Source organism: Eublepharis macularius, chromosome 7, assembly GCF_028583425.1.
Source record: "Eublepharis macularius isolate TG4126 chromosome 7, MPM_Emac_v1.0, whole genome shotgun sequence".
In the NCBI taxonomy this organism is placed as follows: Eukaryota; Metazoa; Chordata; class Lepidosauria; order Squamata; family Eublepharidae; genus Eublepharis; species Eublepharis macularius.
The window spans coordinates 94,495,119-94,519,559 of NC_072796.1; the positions used below are offsets into that span (position 1 = coordinate 94,495,119).

The 24,441-nt window shown below is 45.0% G+C and overlaps 1 protein-coding gene across 8 annotated transcripts in view; it reads left to right on the forward strand.

Annotated features, from left to right (window-relative positions):
* Positions 1-24,441, forward strand: part of SGK3 (serum/glucocorticoid regulated kinase family member 3) — a 109,470-nt gene that overhangs the window by 60,525 nt on the left and 24,504 nt on the right. For all 8 annotated transcript variants that reach the window (XM_054985456.1, XM_054985455.1, XM_054985454.1 and 5 more), the window contains 2 exons: positions 4,630-4,705; positions 13,112-13,199. In XM_054985456.1, the coding sequence (XP_054841431.1) occupies positions 4,630-4,705; positions 13,112-13,199 (164 nt within the window). The remainder of the gene's footprint in view (positions 1-4,629; positions 4,706-13,111; positions 13,200-24,441) is intronic.

Here is a 24,441-nt window from a genome sequence, read left to right on the forward strand (position 1 = left end):
ACTTCATTTCCTTCTGTTGATAAAGTTTTTAAAACAGGTTGAAATTGAGGTTTTGTTATTCTGTGGAATTCTGCCAACAATGATCAGAGGAGTTTTTTTTAGAAATTCATAGGGCTTAGTGCAGTATGTTCTCCAAACATCAGTATCACTCACTTGCAGAACTACTCTCTGACATGTTGTGGGCTAAATACTGCCCATATGTTTGAGGGATGCAATTCTTTTCTCTCTTACTAGTTGAGTTAACCAGAACAATTATATGTTCAGATGTGTTGTGTCTCATAAATGTTTTACTCTTTGTTATTATTAACTGTTTATTTTTATGTCTTCTTTAGCTACAGGATGAACCAAATCTGCAACAGTTTTTAATCTTTATTTTATTTATCTATGTTAACTGTATTCTGCCTTTCTCACTAAGACTCAGGATAGATTACACAGTGTAAGTCAATACAATCTACAGCTGGGACATTCAATTAACAATTTCTGCATTGCAGAAATTTGAAAAGAAACAAATTCAAGTACAGGAATAGAGAGAGAGAATATTGCTGAAATAAAACATAAAACATATTATCAAATGCAGAAACTTCCCAGTAGGAGCATATCTACTAGATGTGTGCATAATGGAATTCCCAAGCTGAAAATATGCATGGAAATCACTGAAACAGTACCATGATTTTCTGGAATGGTAACACAAATCTAAGACGCTTGGATATAATGAAACACCCTCCCTGAAAATATGGTGGGTTTTTTTTTCTCAAGTTCCAATGCTTACCAGCCACGCAGCATGAGCACTTTTTAAAAATTTCTGCTGATTTCCTGGGTAATGGAGTTTTTTCCTTCCAATCAGGCTCTTGCAAGGGAGGAGCACGGAGCCCTCCCAGCCAGTCTCAAGCTACAGAGTGCTGCCATACTTCTTCCCCTGTCCTTTGAGGTGGGAAGAGGTTTTTTTCCCTCTGAAAGCAGAAAGCCTGGGCATTTTCAGGAGCCTGTAGAATTCAAACCATTTGTCCAGTTTGCTTTAAACTTGATGGTTCTTTGCTGGACAGGCATAAGAAGTTTCTTTGCAGTTTTGGTAACACAAAGTATTCTAGCTCCCCCCACCCCCCATGAAAAAGTCTCCAATACAAAATAATGGAAGCACAATTTCAATGATTGGAGGGCCTTTTTCAGGGCCCATAGAATTTAAACCCTTTGCTCAATTTGTTTGAGACTTGGGGGTTCTTTGGTTGTCAAGCGGAAGAAGCTCTGCTGCAATTTCTATGACATTTGTTTGAAAAATTACTCCAGCTCCAATCTCCAATTGTTCCCCCATAAGGAATAGTGGCAGACTAAGGGGGAGGTCTGCAAAGGAACCCTCCCCTCGCTGTATGAAAGAAAACAAATGGAAGACCATAACAAAGAAGGATGGCAAATGCATATTCAGCAGAAATGTAAAAACATATATATTGTTAATTGCTGTAAAAGTAGGGAAATGAAATGAATGCCACATGTTTTTTTTTAATGCTAGTGGCTGGCTGGAGCTCACCTTCTGGCAGCTGCTTGATGACTATTTTAGAAACCAGTAGAGAGAACTTAGTGTGGCTGTGCTGAGAGGGACCTAATTTTGGGGTCTGCAAAATCAACCCCCTTGGTCCAATTTGCTGCTGCAATTTTGGTGTCATTTGATTGATTGAAAAACATGTTTGATTTGATTCCAGCAAACCCACCCCCCATAAGGAACTTTGGTAGACTGACAGGACAGGGTGAGGTCTACAACGGAAGCCTCCATCGCTTTCTGAAAGGGATTGTAAAATGCAGAGTTTTCAGTGGAAAGTTTTAAATAATGTCAGTCAATATAAAAGCAGGGAAATGAAATAAATGCAGACAGGGCTTTATTTTTTTTTAAATGCTGGTGGCCAGCTCTTGCTTAATGACCATTTTAGGAATTGGTAGACAGAACTTAGAGTCTCTCTACGCAATACTTTTGGCACGTTTTCTTCATGTGTTGAGAGACACAATGTTAGCCGGGAAGCATAGTTTTGAAAGACAGAGCTAGCGGAGATCGCTCCCAAGAGGACGTATTCTCTCACAGCCCTGGCATGCTGGACTGTCTCCCCTTGTTGAGCTGTTGCCCTGCCAAGGCTCGGTTAATTCAAAGTTTTAAGCAGCAACGGCAGCAGGGCAAAGGCTCCAGAAGGGGAGATGGTCTAGCATGCTAGAGGTAGTGGAAGATGGTGAGAGAAACGTCCCCTCTGGAGTGATCTCCCCTGGCTCTCTCATTTAAAACTATGTTTCCCAGCTAACATTGCATCTTCCAGCACTTGATGAACATGTGCCCAGGCATCTTGTGTAGAGAGACTCTTAGTGCGGCTACACAAAGACCTTCTTTGTGGGTCTTTAAAATCAACTCCCTTTTGTTCAAGCTACTTGAAACTTGGGGAGGCTTTAGATTAGAGGGAAGACTGTGTTCTGAGTAAATTTGGTGACAGTATCTTTATGAACAGCTGCCCTAGACCCTTGTATATATTCCTCATTGAAAATAATAGTTCAGAACTCCAGACTCTTCCCCCCCCCCGGCAAAACCCCACCGATTTGAACCTGAATGAGTAATGTCCTACCCAGAAATAAGCTTTTGGTGTAAAAATTTCCCCCCTGAAGCCCGGATCCAAAGTTATAATGAAAATTTTCTTGATGCACACCCCAACTATCTGCATCAACATACAGTATCCAGGAGTTTAATCTACAGACTCTGTCCCTTTACCAAAGCATCTCTCTGAACCAATTCCTTACAACACAGCCCTATTAAGTTAGATGAAGTGTTGGATAATGGACCATAACCTGAAATGAGAGAAGTACATACATGTCAATGCTTCTACCTTGCCCTTAGTGAAAAAAGTGACCTAGATATTTTAAAATAAATACAAAATGCATACTGAACTCTGTTGGATTGTATTTGTCTTATTTCACTAAGTCATTTGCAGTTTTGTTTTTAGTTTCAAATTAGTTGATTCAAGGTGAAAGCACAGGGTAGGAGAAACTTGAAAATCCTCTACTGCAAAATCTCATCTTAACAATTGTCTTATGCACTCAAATTCTCAATCCAGTGAAATTCCCTTTTCCCTTTAACTGATACTTAGCTGCTCTCAAAATCTTGTCGTTTTTAGAGCCTTTTACTCCCATCAGGTTACAGTTTTAAAATGTTTTCCCCTCTCTTTTTGGTTATGTTAGTTATAATTTTGTACATATGTGGGGAGTCCCCTCAAACAGGTGACATTCCTGCTTTGTCTGTGGGGTGGCCCTGTTTTGTTGCTTTTATCATCCTAAGAAAGGCCAGCTACTTATTAGACATAACAAAAGGAGACGTAAATAAGCTTATTTTCATTTAAACAAATAAAAAATAAAAGGAAATGTGAAACTCATTGGGGAGGGAAACATCTCCCTTTTTAAAGGTTTTTGGATTTTTCTGGAAACTCTGAGGTCTCCCCTGGTTTGCAGAAACATCTCCCCTGTTTGTACTGTGTCCTGTTGCATGGGCTTTTTTGATCTTCAGTCCAGTGCCCAGGTTCAGAATTAACTACAAGATAATAGCGAAACATACTGAACATTAAACGGATCAAAGGCCCAGAAGACTGTAGTGATCAGTTGCCAAAAAAAATAATAATTCTTGTTTAAATAAGGAAGAAGGCTTCCAGAATATTACGTGTGGTTCAGGTACTCCCATTGTTTACTGATGGAGAATGCCCTAAATTCTCATTTATTCAGGTTTCGGATGAGGACAGGTATCGGGAACAGGGTTACTGCACCTAGGGCCAAACTAGACATAAGAGCAGCCATGGGTCCAACCTGTGGATTCCACCACCATTTCAAAGCAATTTAAAAATGCTGGGGAGGGGCAGCATTCTTGTTCCCTGCCATCCACATGCCTTTTCAGGTGCCAAAATAGTCACATATTTACCATGGCTGTTTTAGCCCTTGAAAAGGTATGGGGGTTGGGGAGCAAGTGCCTAAGCCCATCACACTATAGAGCCAATGGCTTCATGTCTAGTTTGGCCATGATCCATGTATCATTCAAGCCTTGTAACTCCTTCCATCTAGTAGTCCTTTCTTTTCTCTCAGCTGTCTGGTCAGTACTCTGTTTAGAAGGGGAGCCATTCTCCCAACTTTTTCTGGCTTGAGTGCAGCTGCTAGAGAAAGTTGCCCTACCATCTGCGTTTCTGCTGACATCCATGCAAGTGCTGGTTATCTGTGATTTGCTACACAGATAATATGACATAGTATTAATCAAAAGGTGGGTTGGACATCCCTTGCCTTCTAATAATGCAGATTGTGTACAAGTGGTAGCCTTGTGTTTCCTCTCAGAGGTCTTGTGTTTCCTCCAGGAGGGTGGTTAAACTACTTTGTATTTTTCATAGTAGTTCACACTGTACCCTGGAAGAGCGAAAAAAATCCCCCAGGTATGTGAACAGTAGTCCTTCAATAACCATATGTATATTTCATTGATCTGCATAAGGCTAAGAAGTGACTACAATTAGAGAATCAAAGCCATGGCCTGTGGTTTTGTTATTCTGCTGATTGCAGTGTAAATTTATCTCAAAATAAGTTGTAAAATCAAACTCTTCTCTTACTTTTCCTAATACTTTTTTTCCGTTTCAGACTTCATTAAACAGAGAAGAGCCGGGCTGAATGAATTCATTCAAAATTTAGTACGACAGCCAGAACTATGCAATCAGTAAGTGTATTTAGTGTTTTTTTTCCATAAAGGACATTTAAAAATCCTATAATGGAAATCTTAATCCACAAGTTGTTTCCTAGCAGTTCAGTATAAGGGGCTAATGATATTCTACTTCTTACTAACAAATAATGCACAGAAACAGTGGGTAGCTAATCATTATCATGCCCTTCTGGAGACCATGTGAGAGGCATATGGCTGGTCAGAGTTTGACACAGTACAGGATTAGATAGGGCTTTTAGTTTGATCCAGCAAGACAGTTCTTATGCTTTTGATTGGACTATTCTAGAGTAGGGATGTGCGATTCGGGTTTCCGATTCAGGAATAATACCTGAATTGGACCCGATTCGCAAAGATTTGGGATTTCTGAAACGGCCCCAGCACGACGGGTCCATTTTGGAAACCCAGAATCAAAGATTCCCGAAGCTTTTTGTATAGCTTCAGGAAGCTTCGGGTCAAGGAGTTTAAATACCCGTTTCTGTGCTGCTGTGCAGAGGCACAGAAAGGGGCATTTAAACCCCCGAATCAGCTGTTCGTTGGGGGCTTCCCCGATGAGCTGCTGAGTGCCAGCTGCGGGGCTTAAAATGCCCCTTTCTGTGCTGCTGTGCAGGGGCATGGAAAGAGGCATTTAAAGCACCGAATCAGCTGCTCATCGGGGGCAGCACTGAGCCTGAGCCACTGGGCTTACCACACCCAGTGTGAGAGAATCTCCCTGCCCCCTCACACTGGGTGCAGCAGCCCAGCGGCGCCACCACTGTCCCGGTGCAAGAGGGACGAGGAGATTCTCCCCGCCCCTCTCGCATCGGGTGCAGTAGCCCAGCCACTGCTGCTGTCCCGGTGCGAGAGGGATGGGGAGATTCTCCCCGCCCCTCTTGCACCGGGTGCAGCAGCCCAGCAGCGCCTGCTGTCCCAGTGCGAGAGGGACGAGGAGATTCTCCTGCCCCTCTCACACTGGGTGCAGCAGCCCAACGGCACCGCCATAGGCTTAAGCCTGCACCTCCCCACCGGGCGTTCCGTTCACCTGCTGCCAATGGGGACAGGGCAGTGGGGCTAGTTTAAACTGGCCACCCCGCTCACTGACCTGATGCCAGGGGAGACAAGGAATTCCCCCACTCCCCCCCCCCATTAGCTTAAGAGGAAGCTGCAGGACGGGGAAGTTTCAAAGTGCTCTGAATCTTTTCGGAGCATTTCGAAGCAGGGCCAAGAAGCAATTTCTGAAGCGGCTTGCCATTTTGGAAATTGCTTCTTTCCGACTCTTTTTTTGCTGCACACCCCTATTCTAGAGTAAACACTTTGAGGATTGCTGTTGAAATAATTGTGTTGTTGCCCTAAATATAATGCCTATTTTAGTTGATATTCAAGCCTTAGTAGCCTTAAGGTTATGCTATGACATGTATTTAAATTCTGAAAGTAAAACTGGTGGTTTCTAGTTCATGTGGTGGTAAGAATTAGTTAGCTAATGTATTGGGAAAATATGTTAAGGGGTTGGAACCTGCATCATTTATGTGACTTCCAGTATGTATATAATGACTTCTCAGTTCATGTTTCAATTTTTTTAAAAGCAAAATATTGACGAGTGTGGTTGGTTCCAGATTTGCGGGGGTGGGGTGGTTCTGGGGCAGAGAGTGCCTCCTGCTCTGCCTGTCATCATATCCCCTGCTCTCACACACCCTTTCCTCCCACCTTCCTCTGTGCCCCTTTCCTACCTCCACCTGTTCATCCTTCCCCACCAGCTCACTCAAAAGCTTTCTGACCATCTGGACTCCTAGCTGCATATGTACCCTTCTTAAGTTGGTGCTGCGTAGCACGTGTAACTAGAAGGACTTCCACCATGCTCTCACGTAACCTTGCCCTGGGGTGCTGGCCAGAATGTGTGGCCAGGAGCACAGGTAGTGGGAGGCAGAAGCAGTGGGTCCCATTGGAAGCCCTGGGCCCTGGCAGCTGCCCTGCCTCAGGGTATATTGACACCAGCCCTGTTTACTATCCCAGTCTTATGCAGAGTTAGATGTATCCAAGAGGAGTGCAAATAGTGGACTCAAATGAAGATTTTCACATCCAGAGACTAGTGATACAGTTGACTTCCAAAATGCTCTGTGTGATTTACTTGTCTATGCTAGGCTTCTTAACCTGGTGGACCAATGGAATGAACAAACTTTCTCTTGATACTCTTAAAAAACTTTGTCTTACTGAATGACAAAGCTTTGTCATCTTCGGTTTAATCCGGAACTATCAGATATGATGCTATAGGAAGAATGTTAAACATACTGCAGATAAAAAAATCACTGTTGTACTCCCTCCAATTTAGATTTCATAGTAGATACAAGTCTGAGAGCAAAATTTAAAGCACTAGCTTGTCCAGTTTTAAGAGATATCTGTTCCTGTTACCCAAGGATGTCAGCAGTTTTTGGAGATTTGAAATCCAATAGTTGTTCCCTCAACTCTTGCTCTTTGTGTCCTGTAAAATCTTGTTAGCATGGTTTCATCTTCGTAAAAAAAATTCTTCATGCATGTAGCTGACTTGAATAATTACAGAATTGTTTCAAATCAGTCCTCTTTCAACAAGGTATTGAGCAAGCAGTGGAGGGGTACCAAGCATTCTGGTATAAAAAGGATTTCTGGGTTGACTGCTTTTCTCTAGAGTAGGATAGCAGGAGTTTGCTTCATTTGTTTTTCCGGACGTTTCAGTGGCATTTGGTGAACTGTATCCTTCCATTCTTTTCTTTCTTTTTCACAGTTCCTGTGATCAAATGATTTTGAGCAATGACTAAAACAGTAATAAATTAATTTCTAAAGGAAAATATGCTAGACAGAAATTTAGCAACCATAACATTTATATTCAGATCCAAATCAAATAGCATCTTTAAAATATCCCCTTGAAAATTATTAAATGACAAACATGTTAAAACAGGTGGAATCCAACAATTCCTAAAAGCAGAAAGAAAGAAAAAGAGCATCCCAATATTTTGTGAGACATGACATCAATTTTACCCTGACCACAAGGGCAAAGATATGTGAGGAGCAAACAGAAGATGAAGGGGATGAAAATGTAGAAACTCTAAAAGAGAACAGAGAGAAGGCAGAAAGGCTCAGTGCCTACTTTGCTTTGGTTTTCTCCCTGAAGGAGAGAACAGGCCTACTTAGAGATGGTAGTAGTCAAAGCCTGAGTTTGAGACTGCTGGTTCACATGGGCAGAGAAGTTGTGGAGAAGCACCTTGCTGCACTGGATATGTACAAATCTCCTGGGCCATATGAGGTAGACCTGAGAGTTTTTAAATAATTTTTTTATTTTAAATTTTCATTTGAAAGAAAAGAAAAACAATAAACAATTGATAAAATAATATAAGCAAGATATATACACAAAACAATAAAAACAGAATATATAATAGCCCATTATCAGCTTGGGGGTGGGACTAGATGACCCTGGAGGTGATTCCAACCCCATGATTCTATGATTATGCTACAGAACTATTTCTCCTCTCCATCCACTTACTTACATACACTCAAAATTCATAATCAAAGTTTTAAAATGTTAATTTTACAATTGGTCTAATTTATTAATAGCTATTCTTAGTTTTTCTTAATTTTTAGCTACGTAGTCAAAAAAGTCTTTCCATTTTTTCTGAAATTCTAAAATTGTTCTGATATGTATATAAGAAGTTGATTTGGCCATAGACGCATATTCATACAATTTGTTCATCAACTCAGTCACATCTGGGCAAGATTCTGCCTTCCATTTTGCTGCATATACTACTCTAGCTGCCGTCACCATATATTTAAAAAAGTTTACTAAATACATTGAAAATTTCAACTTGTACCAATATTAAGGAGAATGTTTATAAGATGATATATAGGTGGTACTTGACGCCTAAGAAAATAGCGCATGGAAATAATAAAATGTCAGATAAATGTTGGAAATGCAAAAAGCACGAAGGTTCATTGTATCATATGTGGTGGACTTGCAATGTGGCTAAGCAGTACTGGGAAGATATTTTAGAAGTAATAAATGAGGTGCTGCAGATCTCAATAAAAAAGAACCCAGAACTGTTGCTACTGAATTTAAATATGGAGAATGTTCCTAAGCAATATAGAACATTGTTATTTTATATGACAACAGCGGCAAGAGTATTATATGCGCAGAAATGGAAGGTGCAAGAAGTACCAACTATTGAAGATTGGATATATAAATTGCTGTACATGGCGGAAATGGACCAAATGACAAGGAAACTGAGAGATCAGAATCTAGAAGAATTCGTTGCTAAATGGGGGAGATTGAAACAATATTTGGAGAAAAAGTGGGACGTGAAAGGGAAATTATGGTAATCTGAAAGTTATTAATTTTGGGGGGAGTAGAAGAGATGGGGATCTTTACCAGATAAAGTGAAGTATTGATTGTGGTTAATTTAAACTTAGAATAGAATTGAAAATAATAGATAGAATGTATTATAACAAAGTAAAAGAAAACAATGATATAATGTTTTATAGAAAGAATAGATAAATAAGTAATAGAATAGGATATGGGGTTGGAAAGCTGTTGGAAGTCTGAAAAAGGGGGGGAGGGAAAAGGTGGGGCGAAATTGATATTAAAGTTTCAGTTGATGATTTTTGTGTAAAAAATATACTCACCTAATTAAAAAAAAATTTAAAAAAAGTTTACTGTGTGTTTTTATAATATTATTAGGTAAAATATTTAATAACCTATTTTTGGAATTCAGCTCAAAGTGAAACTTTAAAATCTTTTGCATCTCTTTATGTATTTTTGTCCAATATTATGTTGCTTCCTTATATGTCCACCACATAGGATAGAATGATGCATTCATATACTGACATTTCCAACACCTTCCACTATAATCCTTATTAGCTTTTGCAATGTCTTTAGGGGTAATATGCCATCTAAAAACATTTTATACCAGTTCTCTCTTAACATTTGACAATCTGTAAATTTAATTTCTTTGGTCCATAAATTTTCCCATTGACTCATAGAAATATTTTCCCCAAAGTGTTCCATCCACTTTATTATACAATTATTAACATGTTCCGATTTTGTGGCATATTGCAGTCGAATTTTGTATATTTTTCCCAACAGATGTTTTGACTCTCCTCTAATTAGTTGTTCAAACATTGTTTTCTCTCTTAATCATCTATCTTCTTTGGATAGTTGTTCTTTGAGTTTGGATATCTATTGATAATACATCAGCAATGAGATATTTTTCCTTGCGGTTGAATTTCTTGCCATGTTTTTATTTTTCCTTGCTTATCAATCATATATTCGTAGTTCACGTGGCCTGTTTTATGTCTTGTAGTAACATAATAATAGGCATCTATTGGTGATGTCAATGGTGAAGTCGGTGGACTTATCCTGTTTCTACATTGGAACTATATTCTTAATAGTCCATCCCTCAAAATATGGGATCTTGCTTTTCAGTAGTTTTTAATGATTTTGTAATTCATAAGTAGTTGTGAATTCCTTCCTTGGAATATGTTGTCTCCAACTTTATATGTCTTCTGTTTGGATTTATAATCCAGTCTGATATCCAAACTAGTTCAGCCGCTTGGCAGTACAGTTTGATATTTGGTACTGCCAGCCCACCTCAACTTTTTTCATCTTGTAATATTTTAAATCTTATTCCTGGTTTCTCCCTGTTCCATACAAAGTCACATATCCTTTTCTGCAACTTCTTTAAAATCTTTTCATCTATATAGCTTTCAAAAGAGCTTGCAGACCCTTTGTTGATCATCTTCCAGGCCTCTTGGAGGACAGATTATGTATCAGACGACTGGAGGAGGAAGGCAAATGTCATCCCAATCTTAAAAAAGGGGGAAAGGATGATCTTGGAAACTAGAGGCCAGTCAGCCTGTCCTCTGTTCCAGGGAAGATACTGGAACAGAAATTAAAGGCAACAATTTGCAAGCATCTGATGGGCAACATGGTAATACAGGGAAGTCAGCATGGATTTGTCCCCAGTAGGTCCTGCCAAACCAACCTCATTTCCTATGATCGAGTGACAGGCTTACTGGATCATGGGAATGCTGCTGATGTAGTTTATTTGGATTTCAGTAAAGCTTTTGACAAGATTCCTCATGATGTTCTGATGGGTAAACAGATGGACTTTGGACTGGACTCTAGGTTGGTCAGACGGATAGAGAATTGGCTGGATAACTGCACCCAAAGAGTACTTGTCAATAGCATCTCATCTGATTGGAGGGATGTGTCCAGCAGAGTGCCACAGGGCTTGGTCCTGGGTAGACATGGGCATGAACTGAAAAAAATGAACTGGGAGATTCAAGGTTCATACAGTTTCACGAACCATGAACTTGCCCGGTTCCCAATCTGGTTCATGTGGTTCGTGAAAACGTCATTTCCGGGGCAGCAGAAGGTCTGCAGAATAGGGATGTGAGCTTCTGGTTTCCCCCTTTTAAATGCCAGCCACTTTTTAGCTGATGGGAGGGGAATCCCCATCAGCTGAAAAAAGCTTCCGGCTGTTCTGCTTCCCATGTTTGCAGAAGTTTGCTTATTCCCTGCTGGCTTTAAAAGCCAGGAAAGGGCTAAATGGCTAGTTTTCCCATCCTCCTTCTGGGTATGTGCACACACTCTTTTTTTTTCAAAAGCAAGAAAGTGTAGCAATGTTGTAACATTTAAAAGCCAGGAAAAGGTTAAACAGCTGCTTTTTCCTTCCTCCAAGGCATGTTTCAGGCTTTGCAAAGAGAAAAAAACCAAGTGTTTTGCACAGCCCTTTGGAAACAGAGTGTGTGCATACCCCAAAGGAGGGTATGTACCCTCCTTTGAGAGTGTGTGCATACTCCAAAGGAGGAAGGGAAAACCAGCCATTTAGCCCTTTCCTGCCTTTTAAAGCCAGCAGAGATTAAGCAAACTTCTACAAAAATGGGAAGCAGAACAGATACTGAAATGCTTTAAAGTTCCAGCCGGCATTTGAAAGCAGCAACATTTTTCTTGCACGCAAGAGAACTGTTGTTCCTTTCAAAGGTGGGCACTTTTTTCAGCTCATGGGGGATCCCCCTCCCATCAGCTGAAAAGCGGAGGTGTGCACACCTCTACTGCAGAAAGCTCATCTCCGGTTGCCTAGGAAACATTGATCGGTGCCAGGCTGCAGTGATGAACTGAAAATGAACCAAACGAACCAGCCTAAAGTTCGTCCTGGTTCGTCAGAAATGGGCTCTGATGAACCGCTGGTTCAGGAACCACAAACCAGTCAGGTTCATGATGAATTATGGTTCATATTTCATGCCCATCTCTAGTCCTGGGCCCAGTGCTTTTCAATATTTTTATAAATGTTCTGTACAAGAATGTAAGGGATTGCTCATTAAATCTGCAGATAACACCAAAGTGGGAAGAGTAGCAAAACACCCTTGAACATAGGGATAGAATTCAATGAGATCTGAACACACTGGAAAAGTGGGCTGATTTGAATAAGATGTGATTTAACATGGGTAAGTAGCAGGTTCTCCACCTGGGTAACAAAAATGCAAAGCATGCGTACTGGATGAAGAATACACTTCTGGACAGTTGTGTGAACAATGATATTGGGATATGGGTGGATAGGAAGCTATATATGAGCAGTCAGTGTGATGCAGCAGCAAAAAAGGCAACACAATCTTGGGATGTATTAACAAAGGCATAACATCCAAACCATCACCTTAATTTGAACCAGTTCTTTGGTGCTTAACACCCTTCCAAAAAAAACTATGGCTCTGGCACTTGGGTATTTATCTCGCACTTTCCATAATAAAATAATGCAAAGAATTCATTCCATTTTTCTGCCATGTCCCCACTTTCCTTAAGCTATCCTTTTATTCCTTTGCCATCCAAGGCACAACTGTGCCTCCATGATACTGTGCTCATTCTGTGGAAAATACTGATGATGCAAACACCTTTGTCTGTATTGCTAGCTTCCCTGCAGCTTGTTAAGACATAGTTCTTTCAGGGGATTTCTAGCAATGATTTCATTGCAGTGATTTATATAGCTTTTCATTCAGTTGTGTGCAATTTGGTTTATGCAGATTTTTTTAAACTTTAATTTGTATTAGCAAATTCGAAACAAAGCATGATGGCAATGCTGAAAAAGTTAGAAAGGAACTTGCTTTTACTGATGAGTGTTGCAGTTTTTTTAATTAGCCTATGCTGTATTTGTAGAAGAGGAAGCTTAGTTCTACCAGCTCTGAAATAATCTAAGTAACTCCTTGTTTTAATATAATTTCCATCTTATAGTCATAAGAACTTCCACATCTGTGTTCTTTCTATTTATATGTGTCACCCTGACTGCCTATGCTTATAGATAAAAGGAGGTGGTAATTTTGTCTCTGAAAGAATTTATAGTGAAATAGAGAAGCTCAAGCAGTGGCATAACAAATCATTATTTATAATTTATGGGTTTTTGTGATCACTTTTAGCCCAGATGTTAGAGCATTTCTTCAGATGGATAATCCAAAGCACCAGTCTGATCCATCGGAAGATGAGGATGAACGGAACAGTCAAAAGGTAACTGACCTGGTGGCGTCTTCTGCTAGAAGTATAATTGTTTTTAGATAGAAGTGAGTTATACTTTCCTTTCTTTCAAGCTCCTTTGATCCAATGAACTTGAGCAGTGGGTAAGGAGTCATTATTTCTTTAAGGAAAATAGGATGGGTTATATTGAAGGCAAACCTAATATCTTTCCCACTGTTATAGTGCCTCAGTTATATTTACTTATTTACTTAAAGGATATATGCCCCACTTTTCTGCCACTTAGATCTTCAAGGCAGCTTGCAAGTAAGTTTAAGCAAAGTTGTTTTCAGCCACAGCAAGGGCAGGCTTCCCTATGGTGATCTCCCATGCTACAACAGTCAGACTCCCTCAGTATATACCACATGTGCATGCCACATAGTATATGTCACTGGTGCAGCCTCAGCAGTGGTGGCAAAGAGTGAGCTTTTCTTGGAAGCACCTGTTCCATAGACCAGTGAAGTAACTAAGCAGATAATATGCAAGTTGAGGATAAGGTTTGTGAGGGCTGCTCCTGCCACACTGTTCTATAGATAACTGACTTGATGGCAGTTAGAATCCCCGCAGGAGAGGGCCTGTTGGAATTGCCCTCCTTCTGCACCATTCTACATTGCATTGTATTGTGCAAGAGAGTGAAGCAAGTCCTCACTTTATGTCCTCATCTGTCTTTCAGTTTAAAGGCTGTATTTCACACAGTCTCAGTCTTTAGATTCTTTAGAATCCATTATGGAACTATTTCTTAAGTGTACACCTGTGTCCCGATCCTATGGGCCAGTGAAGGTCTGCCTCCCCTGCAGTGGGGCTTACTACGGTTGCCAGCCTAGTTGATGGCTGGAGATTTCCCAAAATTACAACTGATTTCCAGTTTACAGAGATCAGTTTCCCTGGATAAAGTAGCTACTTTGGAGGGTGGACACTATGACATTATACACCACTGAGGCCCTTCCCCTTCCCAAATCTCTCCATCCCCAGGCTTTACCCCCGGAATACCGAAGAATTTCCCAACCACAACCTGGCAACACTAAAGCTTACACTATAAATTTAGATAGGATCTTGTGCTCCGCAAGCAGCAAAATTGCACTCACAGATGCAAAAAAACACAACAATAGCAGCCATTAGGAGTCCTGCTGGTAATATCTTTGGATGGAAAAAAAGAGGCAACAAGACGAGTACACTCTAGACAACAAAATCCTAACCACAGCAGGCAGGAAAGTTGTGATACAGTGTTTTGAGGGGGAGGGAGAAGGTTCTTGAGGACCTAGCCTGTGGCATCCTCTGACTCCCAACCCCTGGAATGGAACGCTAGGATTCCCAGCCATATTGCCTAACACTGAAGGGTTCCTCCAAATTCACTGACTCCTTGCATGCACTTTCCCTGTAAGACAGTGCCTGTGAACAGATGCTTACTTAAGGGGTTGGTTACCTCGACAGTTGCTGTCACAGAGCTGCTTTCCAATCATGCATACTTCAGCCAGGCTCCTCACTCTTCCACACATTATCATGTATTAATTGTTGCCAAAGTTTATTTATTTTATTAGATTTATATCCCGCCCTCCTTGTGAACAGGCTCAGAGCAGCTAACATCAACAAAACGTCAATAAATACAGTCTTAAAAACACATAAAACTATAAAAGTTATCACCAGTCACAGTAATTCAATTCCAGTTATTTACATTTAAACAAAAAGCATTCTTGAAAATATTGTGTGTCTACTTTATGAGAGGGTTTTTTTTTTCAGTGCTCCCAAATCTCCCTGTTTTTCCATTGGAAAAATGAGGAAAAAATCTCAGAATCGTCGTCGTACTTCTGTGCAGCCCCACATTGGGACTGCGCAGGCGCAGGCCAGCCGCAGAGAGATTATTCTAGCTCTTTGAATCTGTTAAAGGGGACGCTCGGCTCCGCCGCACATGCGCAGTAGCGTTCCCGCCAAAACGCGACTCTTCTGAGCGAGCGTCCCCGTCATCCCCTCAGTTCCTTTTTCGCCGCCATACAAGAGAGGTTCTTTCTGCTCAACTTCTTGTCAACTACTGTTCCATCAGTTAGTTGTCTTTGCTGGACTTCGCGCAGATATACTTTTAACAACACAGTATATCTGCCTGCCACGATGTCTCAGTCATCCTTGTTCAAAAAGTGTCAACGCTGCGACACTAAAATGACCCACACTGATGGGCACGATCTTTGCCTTTTCTGCCTCGGTGAGTCCCACATCGTGGAGCGCTGTGCGGCATGCCAGTCGTTCACCCCAAAGGCGCGGAACGACAGAAAGGCCAGACTGAGGGCTTTCCTCTGGGAGAAGAATCTCCTCCCTCCCGAAGCATCAGAGACGCCGGGTAAGGAGTCCTGCTCGACCGCTCCGTCCCCGTCTCCAGCTGTTCCGAAGCCCTCGGATCCGATCCCGGATCCGGCTGTAGCCTCCACCTCGAAGGCTCCCTCGAGTTCCGAGTCTGCGGCTCCGAGGAAGAAGCGGGCAACCTCCGTTCCACCCGAGACTAACGGGGCTGTTTCGGAACCCCCACCCAAAAAGCCCAAGGTGCATTCAAAGCACAAGAAACGTGCATTGTCTGTGACCGTTACTCGCCGGGGTGATGCTTCCCCCGCGCCTGTACTCGTTGAGGAGGAGGTTGAAGGATTCCTCTGTACTCTGTCTCTGCCTCGCACGCCTCCACCGGTCATGCCAGAAGAGTATGTGGCCATGCCGAGTTTCTCGGAACAGGGTCTGGCGTTTGAGCAATCCCTGCCTGTTGCTCCGGACTCGGCGTACCGGCCTGGGCTTTCGGTTCTGGTCATGGATCCGCGCTGTCCTGCTCCGCCGCAGTGGCCTCCACAGGTGCCCCTGGTTCCGCTACCACCATCGCAATCTGTCCCGGGAGTCGGGAACCTGGGGACGTAGCAAGACTTCGTATCTCGGGTGCAGTCTTCAGCCGCCTTCCTCCAATGTGCGCCGGTTCCGACGCAGCCGCCCATTCCAGTCTACCAGCAGGTGATGCCTCCGGTCCCCTCGACCTCGCATCAGCCCTCGACCGCGCGCCAGGCCCACCCGTCGGTTCCATCTATGCTGCTGCCTGCTTCGGTTCCGATGCCTCCCCCTCCGGAGTTCTCCGGTTCCGAGGATGAGGAGGGTGCTCTGTCGCCATCGGAATATTCTACCGACCTGGCTTCGGATCCATCCCTGGAGGAGTCTGTGGGGGAAACACGCTCATCCTCCCCGAACGACGACTACCGCATGTTTGCGGAACAGATGCTGCGTATGGCTGCCGCTCTTGGAAGCCCTATACTCCGGCTCCCCGGCCACGGTGGCGTTCCATCCGGTCGAGGATCTCATGGATAACGCTCTCACACTGTGGCAGAGCCCCTTCTCGGTTCTGGCGATGGCGCGAAAGATCGACCGCTGTTACCATCTGAAGCAGGACGACTGTCCCTTTCTCTTCAGCCACCCCAAGCCTTCCTCTCTGGTGGCCGAGGAAGTGCACGCCCGGTTCCAAACCGGTTCCTTTTCTGGCCCGGCTGACCGCGAGGGCCGCAAGCTTGACGCCTTGGGCCACAAGGTCTACTCCTCCGCGTCCCTTGCATTCCGCATCGCCCACTTTCAAGCCATCATGGGCTCCTACAATTTGTTTTTGTGGCAGTGTCTCTCGGCCCACCTGTCAGATCTGCCTGAGGTCCGGCGCCCCCTGGTCAAGGCCCTTCAGGCGGAGGCCTTCAAGTTGGCCAAGCAGCAGATGACGGCTGGGAAGGATGTCGCTGACTGCTCAGCCCGTGCTATGGCATCCTCTGTGGTTCTCCGGCGACACGCTTGGCTGCATTCCACCAATTTGCCCCTTGACAAGCGGGCTAAAGTTGAGGATTTTCCCTTTGAGGGATCCCTTCTGTTTTCAGAGAAGATGGATGAATCCCTCTCCCTGATGCGGAAAAACCATCAAACCGCAAAGTCCCTGGGGGTCGCATCCCAGCAACAGAGTACACCAAGGTACCGTTCTCACCGGTTCCAATCCTACCAACAGTCATACCAACCGTATTGCCAGCGTCAAGGGAGGTTCCCCTACCAACAGCCCTATGACCAGCGGTCTTATTCTGCTCCTCAAAGGCACGCCTCTAAGAGGTCTTCCTGCTCCAGAGGGAGGCAAAACCAGCTCTCTTCTCCAAAGGCCCCGGCTTCGGGTCAGAAGTTGTTGTTCTGACTGCAGGAGGACGCTACCCTGTTGGTCCCTTCGGAGACTGTTAAGCTTGCCCCGTTTTTGGACAGGCTTCGTTCCTTCCTGCCCGTTAGGCAGCATGTAACTGATGACTCCTGGGTCCTTGCTATAGTGACCCGTGGTTACAAGTTGTTGTTTGTTGAAAAAAAAACCCGTTTCATGCCCCCCTCGTTCAACTCCCTGTTGTGATGTTATTCTTCAAAAAAATGTTGCTGAATTGGTTACCAAGGGTGCTGTGCGTGAAGTTAATCTCTCTACCTCTCCTTATGGATTCTACTCCAGATATTTTCTGGTGGATAAGAAGGATGGGGGATCTCTCCCCATACTGGACCTACGGGGTCTTAATGCCTATATCAGGGTCCAGAAATTTCGAATGTTGACCCTGACACACGTGCTCGAGCTGCTAGAAATTGGTGTCTAGCTGGCTATCATTGATTTGCGAGACGCCTACTTCCATGTATCCATCTATGAAGGGCATAGAAAGTACCTCCGCTTTCTCTGCGGGGGTAAAGTGTACGAGTACACGGTTCTGCCCTTCGGGTTGGCCTCTGTCCCTCGGGTATTTACAAAATGCATGTCCGCAGTGGTGGCATTCCTGAGGTCACTGGGTTGTGTCATCTACCCTTACCTAGATGACTGGCTCCTGGTGGGGCCGTCTGCAGATTCCCTCAGGGGTCACCTTGCCCTAACCATGTCAGTGCTCTCCAAATTGGGCCTTATGGTTAACCTGGCTAAGTCTGTGCTATCCCCTGTCACGGCCATCCCCTGTCACGGTTCATTTGGGTCCTTTTTGACTCCCCCCTAGGCCGGGCATATTTGCCCCCTGATAGGCTGCGCAGGCTAATCTCCCTGGCGCGCCTCTTTGTCTCCGTTGGCTATCAGACGGCCCTTCTGATTCAGACCTTGCTTGGTCTTATGGCCTCCACTACTTCAGTGGTATTTTTTGTATGGCTGCGTATGAGGCCCTTGCAAAACTGGTTTGTACGTAACTTCAACCCTTTCACGATGAGCCAGCATCAACGGTTCTCTATTCCCAGCGGGTCCCTGAACTGGTGGATGGTCCCTGAGAATCTCTCAGTGGGTTGCCCGTTTGGTACTTTTGTGGCCGAGGTCACAGTCTATACTGACGCCTCTAACTTAGGTTGGGGAGGGCGCTGTGGTTTGCTGATGGTCCAGGACACTTGGTCGCCGGCTGAAGCCACCCTACATATCAATTTGTTAGAACTTAGAGCGATCCGTTACTCCCTTGCTTCTTTTACAGATGTGCTCCGCAACAGACAAGTCCAAGTCCTTTCGGACAACACCACGGCCTGTTATTACCTCAACAAGCAGGGAGGAACAGTCTCGCTCAAGCTCTGCACGGAAGCCACGGCTCTCTGGGACTGGGCCATTGCCAACAACGTCCTTCCTCGAGCTGTTCACATTGCGGGAGAGTGCAACACCTCAGCGGATACTCTCAGCAGAGTGTTCTTGCCCCAACACGAATGGTCCCTCAACCCTGTCTACCTCCTACCGATTTTCCACCAGTGGGGGCGCCCGCAGGTGGACCTATTTGCAACAGTCGCCAACAGATAGGTTCCCGCGTTCTGCTCCCGGGCCGGGATGGACCCTTTGTCCCTTGGGGACGCCTTCCAATTCCCCTGGACCCCAGGGTTCTTCTACGCTTTCCCGCCAACTCCTCTCTTGCACAGGGTCCTCTGCAGGATCAGGACCTTCCAGACCCATTGCATCCTGGTGGCCGCACGCTGGCCCCGCCAAGAATGGTTTTCCCTGTTGCTCTCCCTCTCCGAGGGACAGTGCCTGCCGTTGCCAACCGTTCCGGACTTGTTGCTCAGGGACTGCATCTGGCATCACAATGTGGGGGTTCTGAACCTGGCTGCCTGGCTCCTTTACCCCCCACGGTAGCCTTGTCATCTGGGGTTCTGCAGGTCATCCTGAATGCCCGAAAACAGTCCACCAGGATGTCCTACCATCGGAAGTGGTCTCGTTTCTCCCACTGGTTAGCCCCTACGGGGATCTCCCCCTTTGTTTGTCCCTTACCCCTGGTTTTGGACTACCTCCTGTCTCTGCATTCGCAAGGTCTCTCCTTCAGCAGCATTAAAGTACATATGGCTGCGATCTCTGCCTTGCATGAGATGGTTGATGGGAATACTGTTTTCGCCCACTGGCTTTCAAAACAGTTTCTAAAGGGCCTGTTTAAGTCTTTTCCTCCTAGGGCTCCATCTGTCCCTCAGTGGAGCTTGCCCTTAGTTCTGTCCTGGCTGATGCTCCCACCATTTGAGCCACTGGCTACCTGTCCCCTGCCCTTCCTGACGCTGAAGGTGGCTTTTCTGGTTGCTATCACGTCATTTAGATGGGTCGGGGAACTCTCTTCCTTCCGCGTTGACCCCCCTTTGTTACAATTTTTCCCCGGGAAGGTTGTCCTTCACACCAGCATGGAATTCCAACTCAAGGTTGTGTCCAAGTTCCACTTACAACAAAAGGTGGTCCTTCCTTCCTTTTTCCAGACGCCCTCTACCCCGGTGGAAAAAGCATTGCACACGTTGGATTTAAGATGTGCTTTATTGTACTATTTACATCGTACTAAATGTATCAGGAAGTCTCCTGCGCTGTTCGTGTGTTACTCTGGCTCATGCAAAGGTCTTCCTGCTTCTGCCCAGTCCATCTCCAGATGGCTTGTGTCTGCCATTAAACTGTGTTACCGCCAAGCTGGACTGCAGTGCCCTCTTTCCGTGACTGCTCATTCAACTCGGACGCAAGCTGCTTCTGCTGCATTTCTACATGGAGTCCCTCTTCAGGACGTCTGCCAGGCGGCTACTTGGTCTACACCTGACACTTTCATCAGACATTACTCTGTGTACGTGAATGCACGGCATGAATCAGCCGTCGGCACGGCTGTCCTGCATTCCTTGTTCCAATAATATACTCACACCCGCCCCCATTGGTGAGATGCTCGCTATTCTCCCAATGTGGGGCTGCACAGAAGTACGACGACGATAAACAGGGTTTCTCACCTGTAACTGTTGATCGTCGAGTATCTTCTGTGCAGACACACATTCCCTCCCTCCTGCCCCGTTGTGAGCGCTGTGGATTGCATTATCGGCTCTCCGGCGGCTCAGTTGGACTGAGGGGATGACAGGGACGTTCGCTCAGAAGAGTCGCGTTTTGGCGGGAACGCTACCGCGCATGTGCGACGGAGCCGAGCGTCCCCTTTAACAGATTCAAAGAGCTAGAATAATCTCTCCACGGCTGGCCTGCGCCTGCGCAGTCCCAATGTGTGTCTGCACAGAAGATACTCGACGATCAACAGCTACAGATGAGAAACCCTGTTTTTTTCTTTCGTGTTGCACATTTGGAAAGAGTGAAATGTATTGTAAGAGGTTTTTCTGACTCTCAGAAAGAGAAAATAGGAGTTTTTCTCCCAGTGGACTTGCAAATTTCCCAGTGATTCCATTAGAGACACTGAAATTAACTCTTGGGAAAACCATCCCTCCCCCTAATTTTTCCAGGTTTTCACCCCCTGGACCTAGTTGATCTTGTCACCCCCTGGGCCTAGTAGATCTTGTCACTCCGCCAGGATCTGTCCACCACGGTTGTTGCAGTATGTGTACTGGAGGCCCCTTGGTCGTCCTCAGGGTTGATATTAGATCAATTCAGGCCACTCTCCCAGGAGGAGGTAGGCAGGGTCCTACATGCTGTGAAACCTACCACATGCCACTGGACCCATGGCCATCATGGCCGGTGAAAACTGGCGGTGATGGGATTTGGGCACCATTAGCTGACATCATTAATCTTTCTCTAAGTTCTGGGTTTTTTCCAGACTCACTGAAGGAGGCAGTGGTGCAGCCCTTATTAAAGAAACCATCACTGGATCCTGTTGATCCAGCCAATTACCACCCAGTTTCGAATCTTCTGTTCTTGGGTAAGGTAATTGAGAGGGCGGTAGCGGAACAGCTGCAGGTATACCTGGATGATGCCTCTATCCTGGATCCATTCCAGTCCAGCTTCAGGCGTAGCCATGGTACAGAGATGGCTCTGGTCGCCGTCTGCGGCGACACCTGGACCAGGGCAGATTGGCACTGCTGATACTTTTAGATCTTACAGCAGCATTCGACACAGTCGATCACAGTCTTCTGACCCATCGCCTTGCCAATGTGGGGATTCGTGGAACAGCCCTGCAGTGGCTGAACTCCTTCCTTTGCAATCGCAGACAGAGGGTGGCACTCGGGGAACAGATGTCTGCTTGCCATTCTTTGGTATGCGGCATCCCTCAGGGGGCGATTCTTTCCTCGATGCTATTTAACATCTATATGCACCCCCTCACCCGGTTAGCCCGCAGCTTTGGGCTAGGTTGTCACCAGTGTGGATGACACTCAGCTCTATCTGCTGATGGACGGCCAGTCTGATCTCGCTCTGGATTCCTTGGCCAAGGGTCTTGAGGCTGTGATGGTATGGTTACATCAGAGTCACTTGAAATTGAATCCCCTGAAGATGGAGGTTCTGGGTCTGGGTTGTGGGGCGATCGAGCTGGGGACCTGGCTCCCAGCCCTCGATGGGGTACAATTGAAACCTTCGCTGACGGTGAGGAGCCTGGGTGTGACCTTGGATGCCACACTTTCAGTGGAGGCCCAGGTCACAACCGTTGCCAGGTCTGCCTTTTTTCATCTTCGACAGGGCAGGCAACTGGCGCCCTATCTTTCGCCCCGGGACCTGGCCACAGTAATCCATGCAACAGTCACCTCCAGGCTAGACTACTGCAACTTACTCTACGCTGGGCTGCCCTTGGGCCTGACCCTGAAGTTACAGGTGGTCCAGAATGCAGTGGCACGCGTCCTTACTGGAATGCCAATCCAAGCGCACATTCATTCTGTGCTATGCCAGCTGCACTGGCTCCCAGTGGAGTTCCGGCTCCGGTTCAAGGTGTTTAAAGCCCTTCACGGACTGGGACCTGCATACCTGCGGGACCGCCTCTTCCATTACATCCCCTGCAGGGTGTTGCACTCTACAGACAAGCAACTCCTGGTGGTCCCCAGCCCGAAGGACATCCGTCTGGCCTCATCCAGGGCCAGGGCTTTTTCTGCCCTGGCCCCGGCCTGGTGGAATGCTCTCCCACTGGAGATCCGGGCCCTGAGGGACCTGTTACAGTTCCACAGGGCCTATAAAACGAAGATGTTCCGCTGGGCTTTTGGCTGAGTGCCAGCGGGTGTCCTCCTTCCATCTAAGACCACCACTTCTTCTGGGGCTGCCCTTGGCCATCTGCTATGCTCTTATATGGACTCCCAATATTTGTTTAAATAGCCTGCTCATGGACAATTTTAATGACTTTTAAAAAATTATTATTGATTTATGTTTTTGTGACTTTTAATGTATTTTTTGAATGTTGTTAGCCGCCCTGAGCCCATCTGTGGGGAGGGTGGGGTATAAATCAAATCAAATCAATAAATAAATAGTTACCCTCCCAAGAAAGCAGTTTCCCAATACAATAGACAGTCTCCCTTCACCACCTCTTCAGGGTCTTGATCACTCAGGGTCAAGGCTAGGCCATAGCAACACCTTTCCCTGATGCCCGCTCAACATGCTGCACCATGCTTGCTCACACTCACATCTTCCTCCCAGAACAAGAAAGAACAAGCAGCAGCAGCAGCAGCAACAACTGTGGTGCTTTGACTGCTGTCACCAGTGCTGCAGATTGGCTGAAGGCTCTACAGAATAATAACAACAATAACATTTGATTTATATACTGCTCTTCAGGACAATGTAATGCCCACTCAGAGCAGTTTAATTATCCCCACAACAATCACCCTGTTAGGTGAGTGGGGCTGAGAGAGCTCTAGAAGAGCTGTGGCTGACCCAAGATCACCCAGCTGGTTTCAAGTGGAGAAATGGGGAATCAAACCCAGTTCTCCAGATTAGAGTCCCACCACTCTTAACCACTACACCAAACTGGCTCTCAAGGAGAAAGAGTAAGGGGAATCCCTCTCAAGGGGAAATAATAAGGACTTTGTGGGGCTTTCATCTAATCCAAAACATTTGACAGCAGCTGAAACATTCTCAGCCAATGAATGAATAGTATTGTCACAGATGCTGCCAGTTGCTGTGGAAAATGTCATGTCTGCTTAGATCCTAAGTCTGTGCACCAGCACCCCAAGAGTCGATTGACTAATTTGCACTAGGTGCAAAACCACTTAAACCAGATCTTGTACTATCTACCTAGTGTAACTGGAGAAATGCACTGAAAGATGCCATATTTGCTAAAGATAAAAAGTTGTTTTTCATTCATGTTTAAATTGCACCTTTTGGGGAGGGGGATCATTCATATTTTAAAACTTTTAGTTCATACATTTACAGTGCAATCCTATGGAAAGTTACTCCAGTCTAAGCCCATTAGTGTTACTGGACTAACTTTCTATAGGATTGCACTGTTAATGTTAGATCCAAAGAACCAGGAGGGAAGCATTCCTTTCCCCACTGTGTCATATCCCGCCCCCCCCCCCATGCCATGGGAAAGCTGCTGCTGAGTATTAGAGAACTCTCTTGAACAGTGATGTGACATGGGGAGTTTGTAGGCCAAGTAAGAAACCTGTGGAAATTGCAGACCCATAACCCTCCCCACAATAGCAATTGTGCCTTTCTCTTGAATCAGAGTACCCTTTGGATCCATCTCCTAATTCTTAACATGTTCCAAAGTTTGGGTGTGAGAAATTTGTACATGTTTAATCAAAAAGAGTTCAGTGCTACTGGACTCTTTTTGATTTTGCTACCACAGACTAACACGGCTAACTCATCTGCATACATGTTTAATATCATCCATGATCTTTCGCTTTTGCTACAAGGTAGTTAAATATTTGAAAGCTGTTTCCAGTCCCTCTACTTACCGTAACATCTGATAGCGCTGTTTAAAGAGATAATGATAGAAGAAACCTAGTTCTCTTCTTCAATTACGAGGAGTTTTCAACATACCAGAAAAAGGAATTTAGACTTACAAATGACTCTTGAGTCCATCTGCCAGGAAGGCTTAGGATCTTGTTACTTCATAATTGCAAAAAT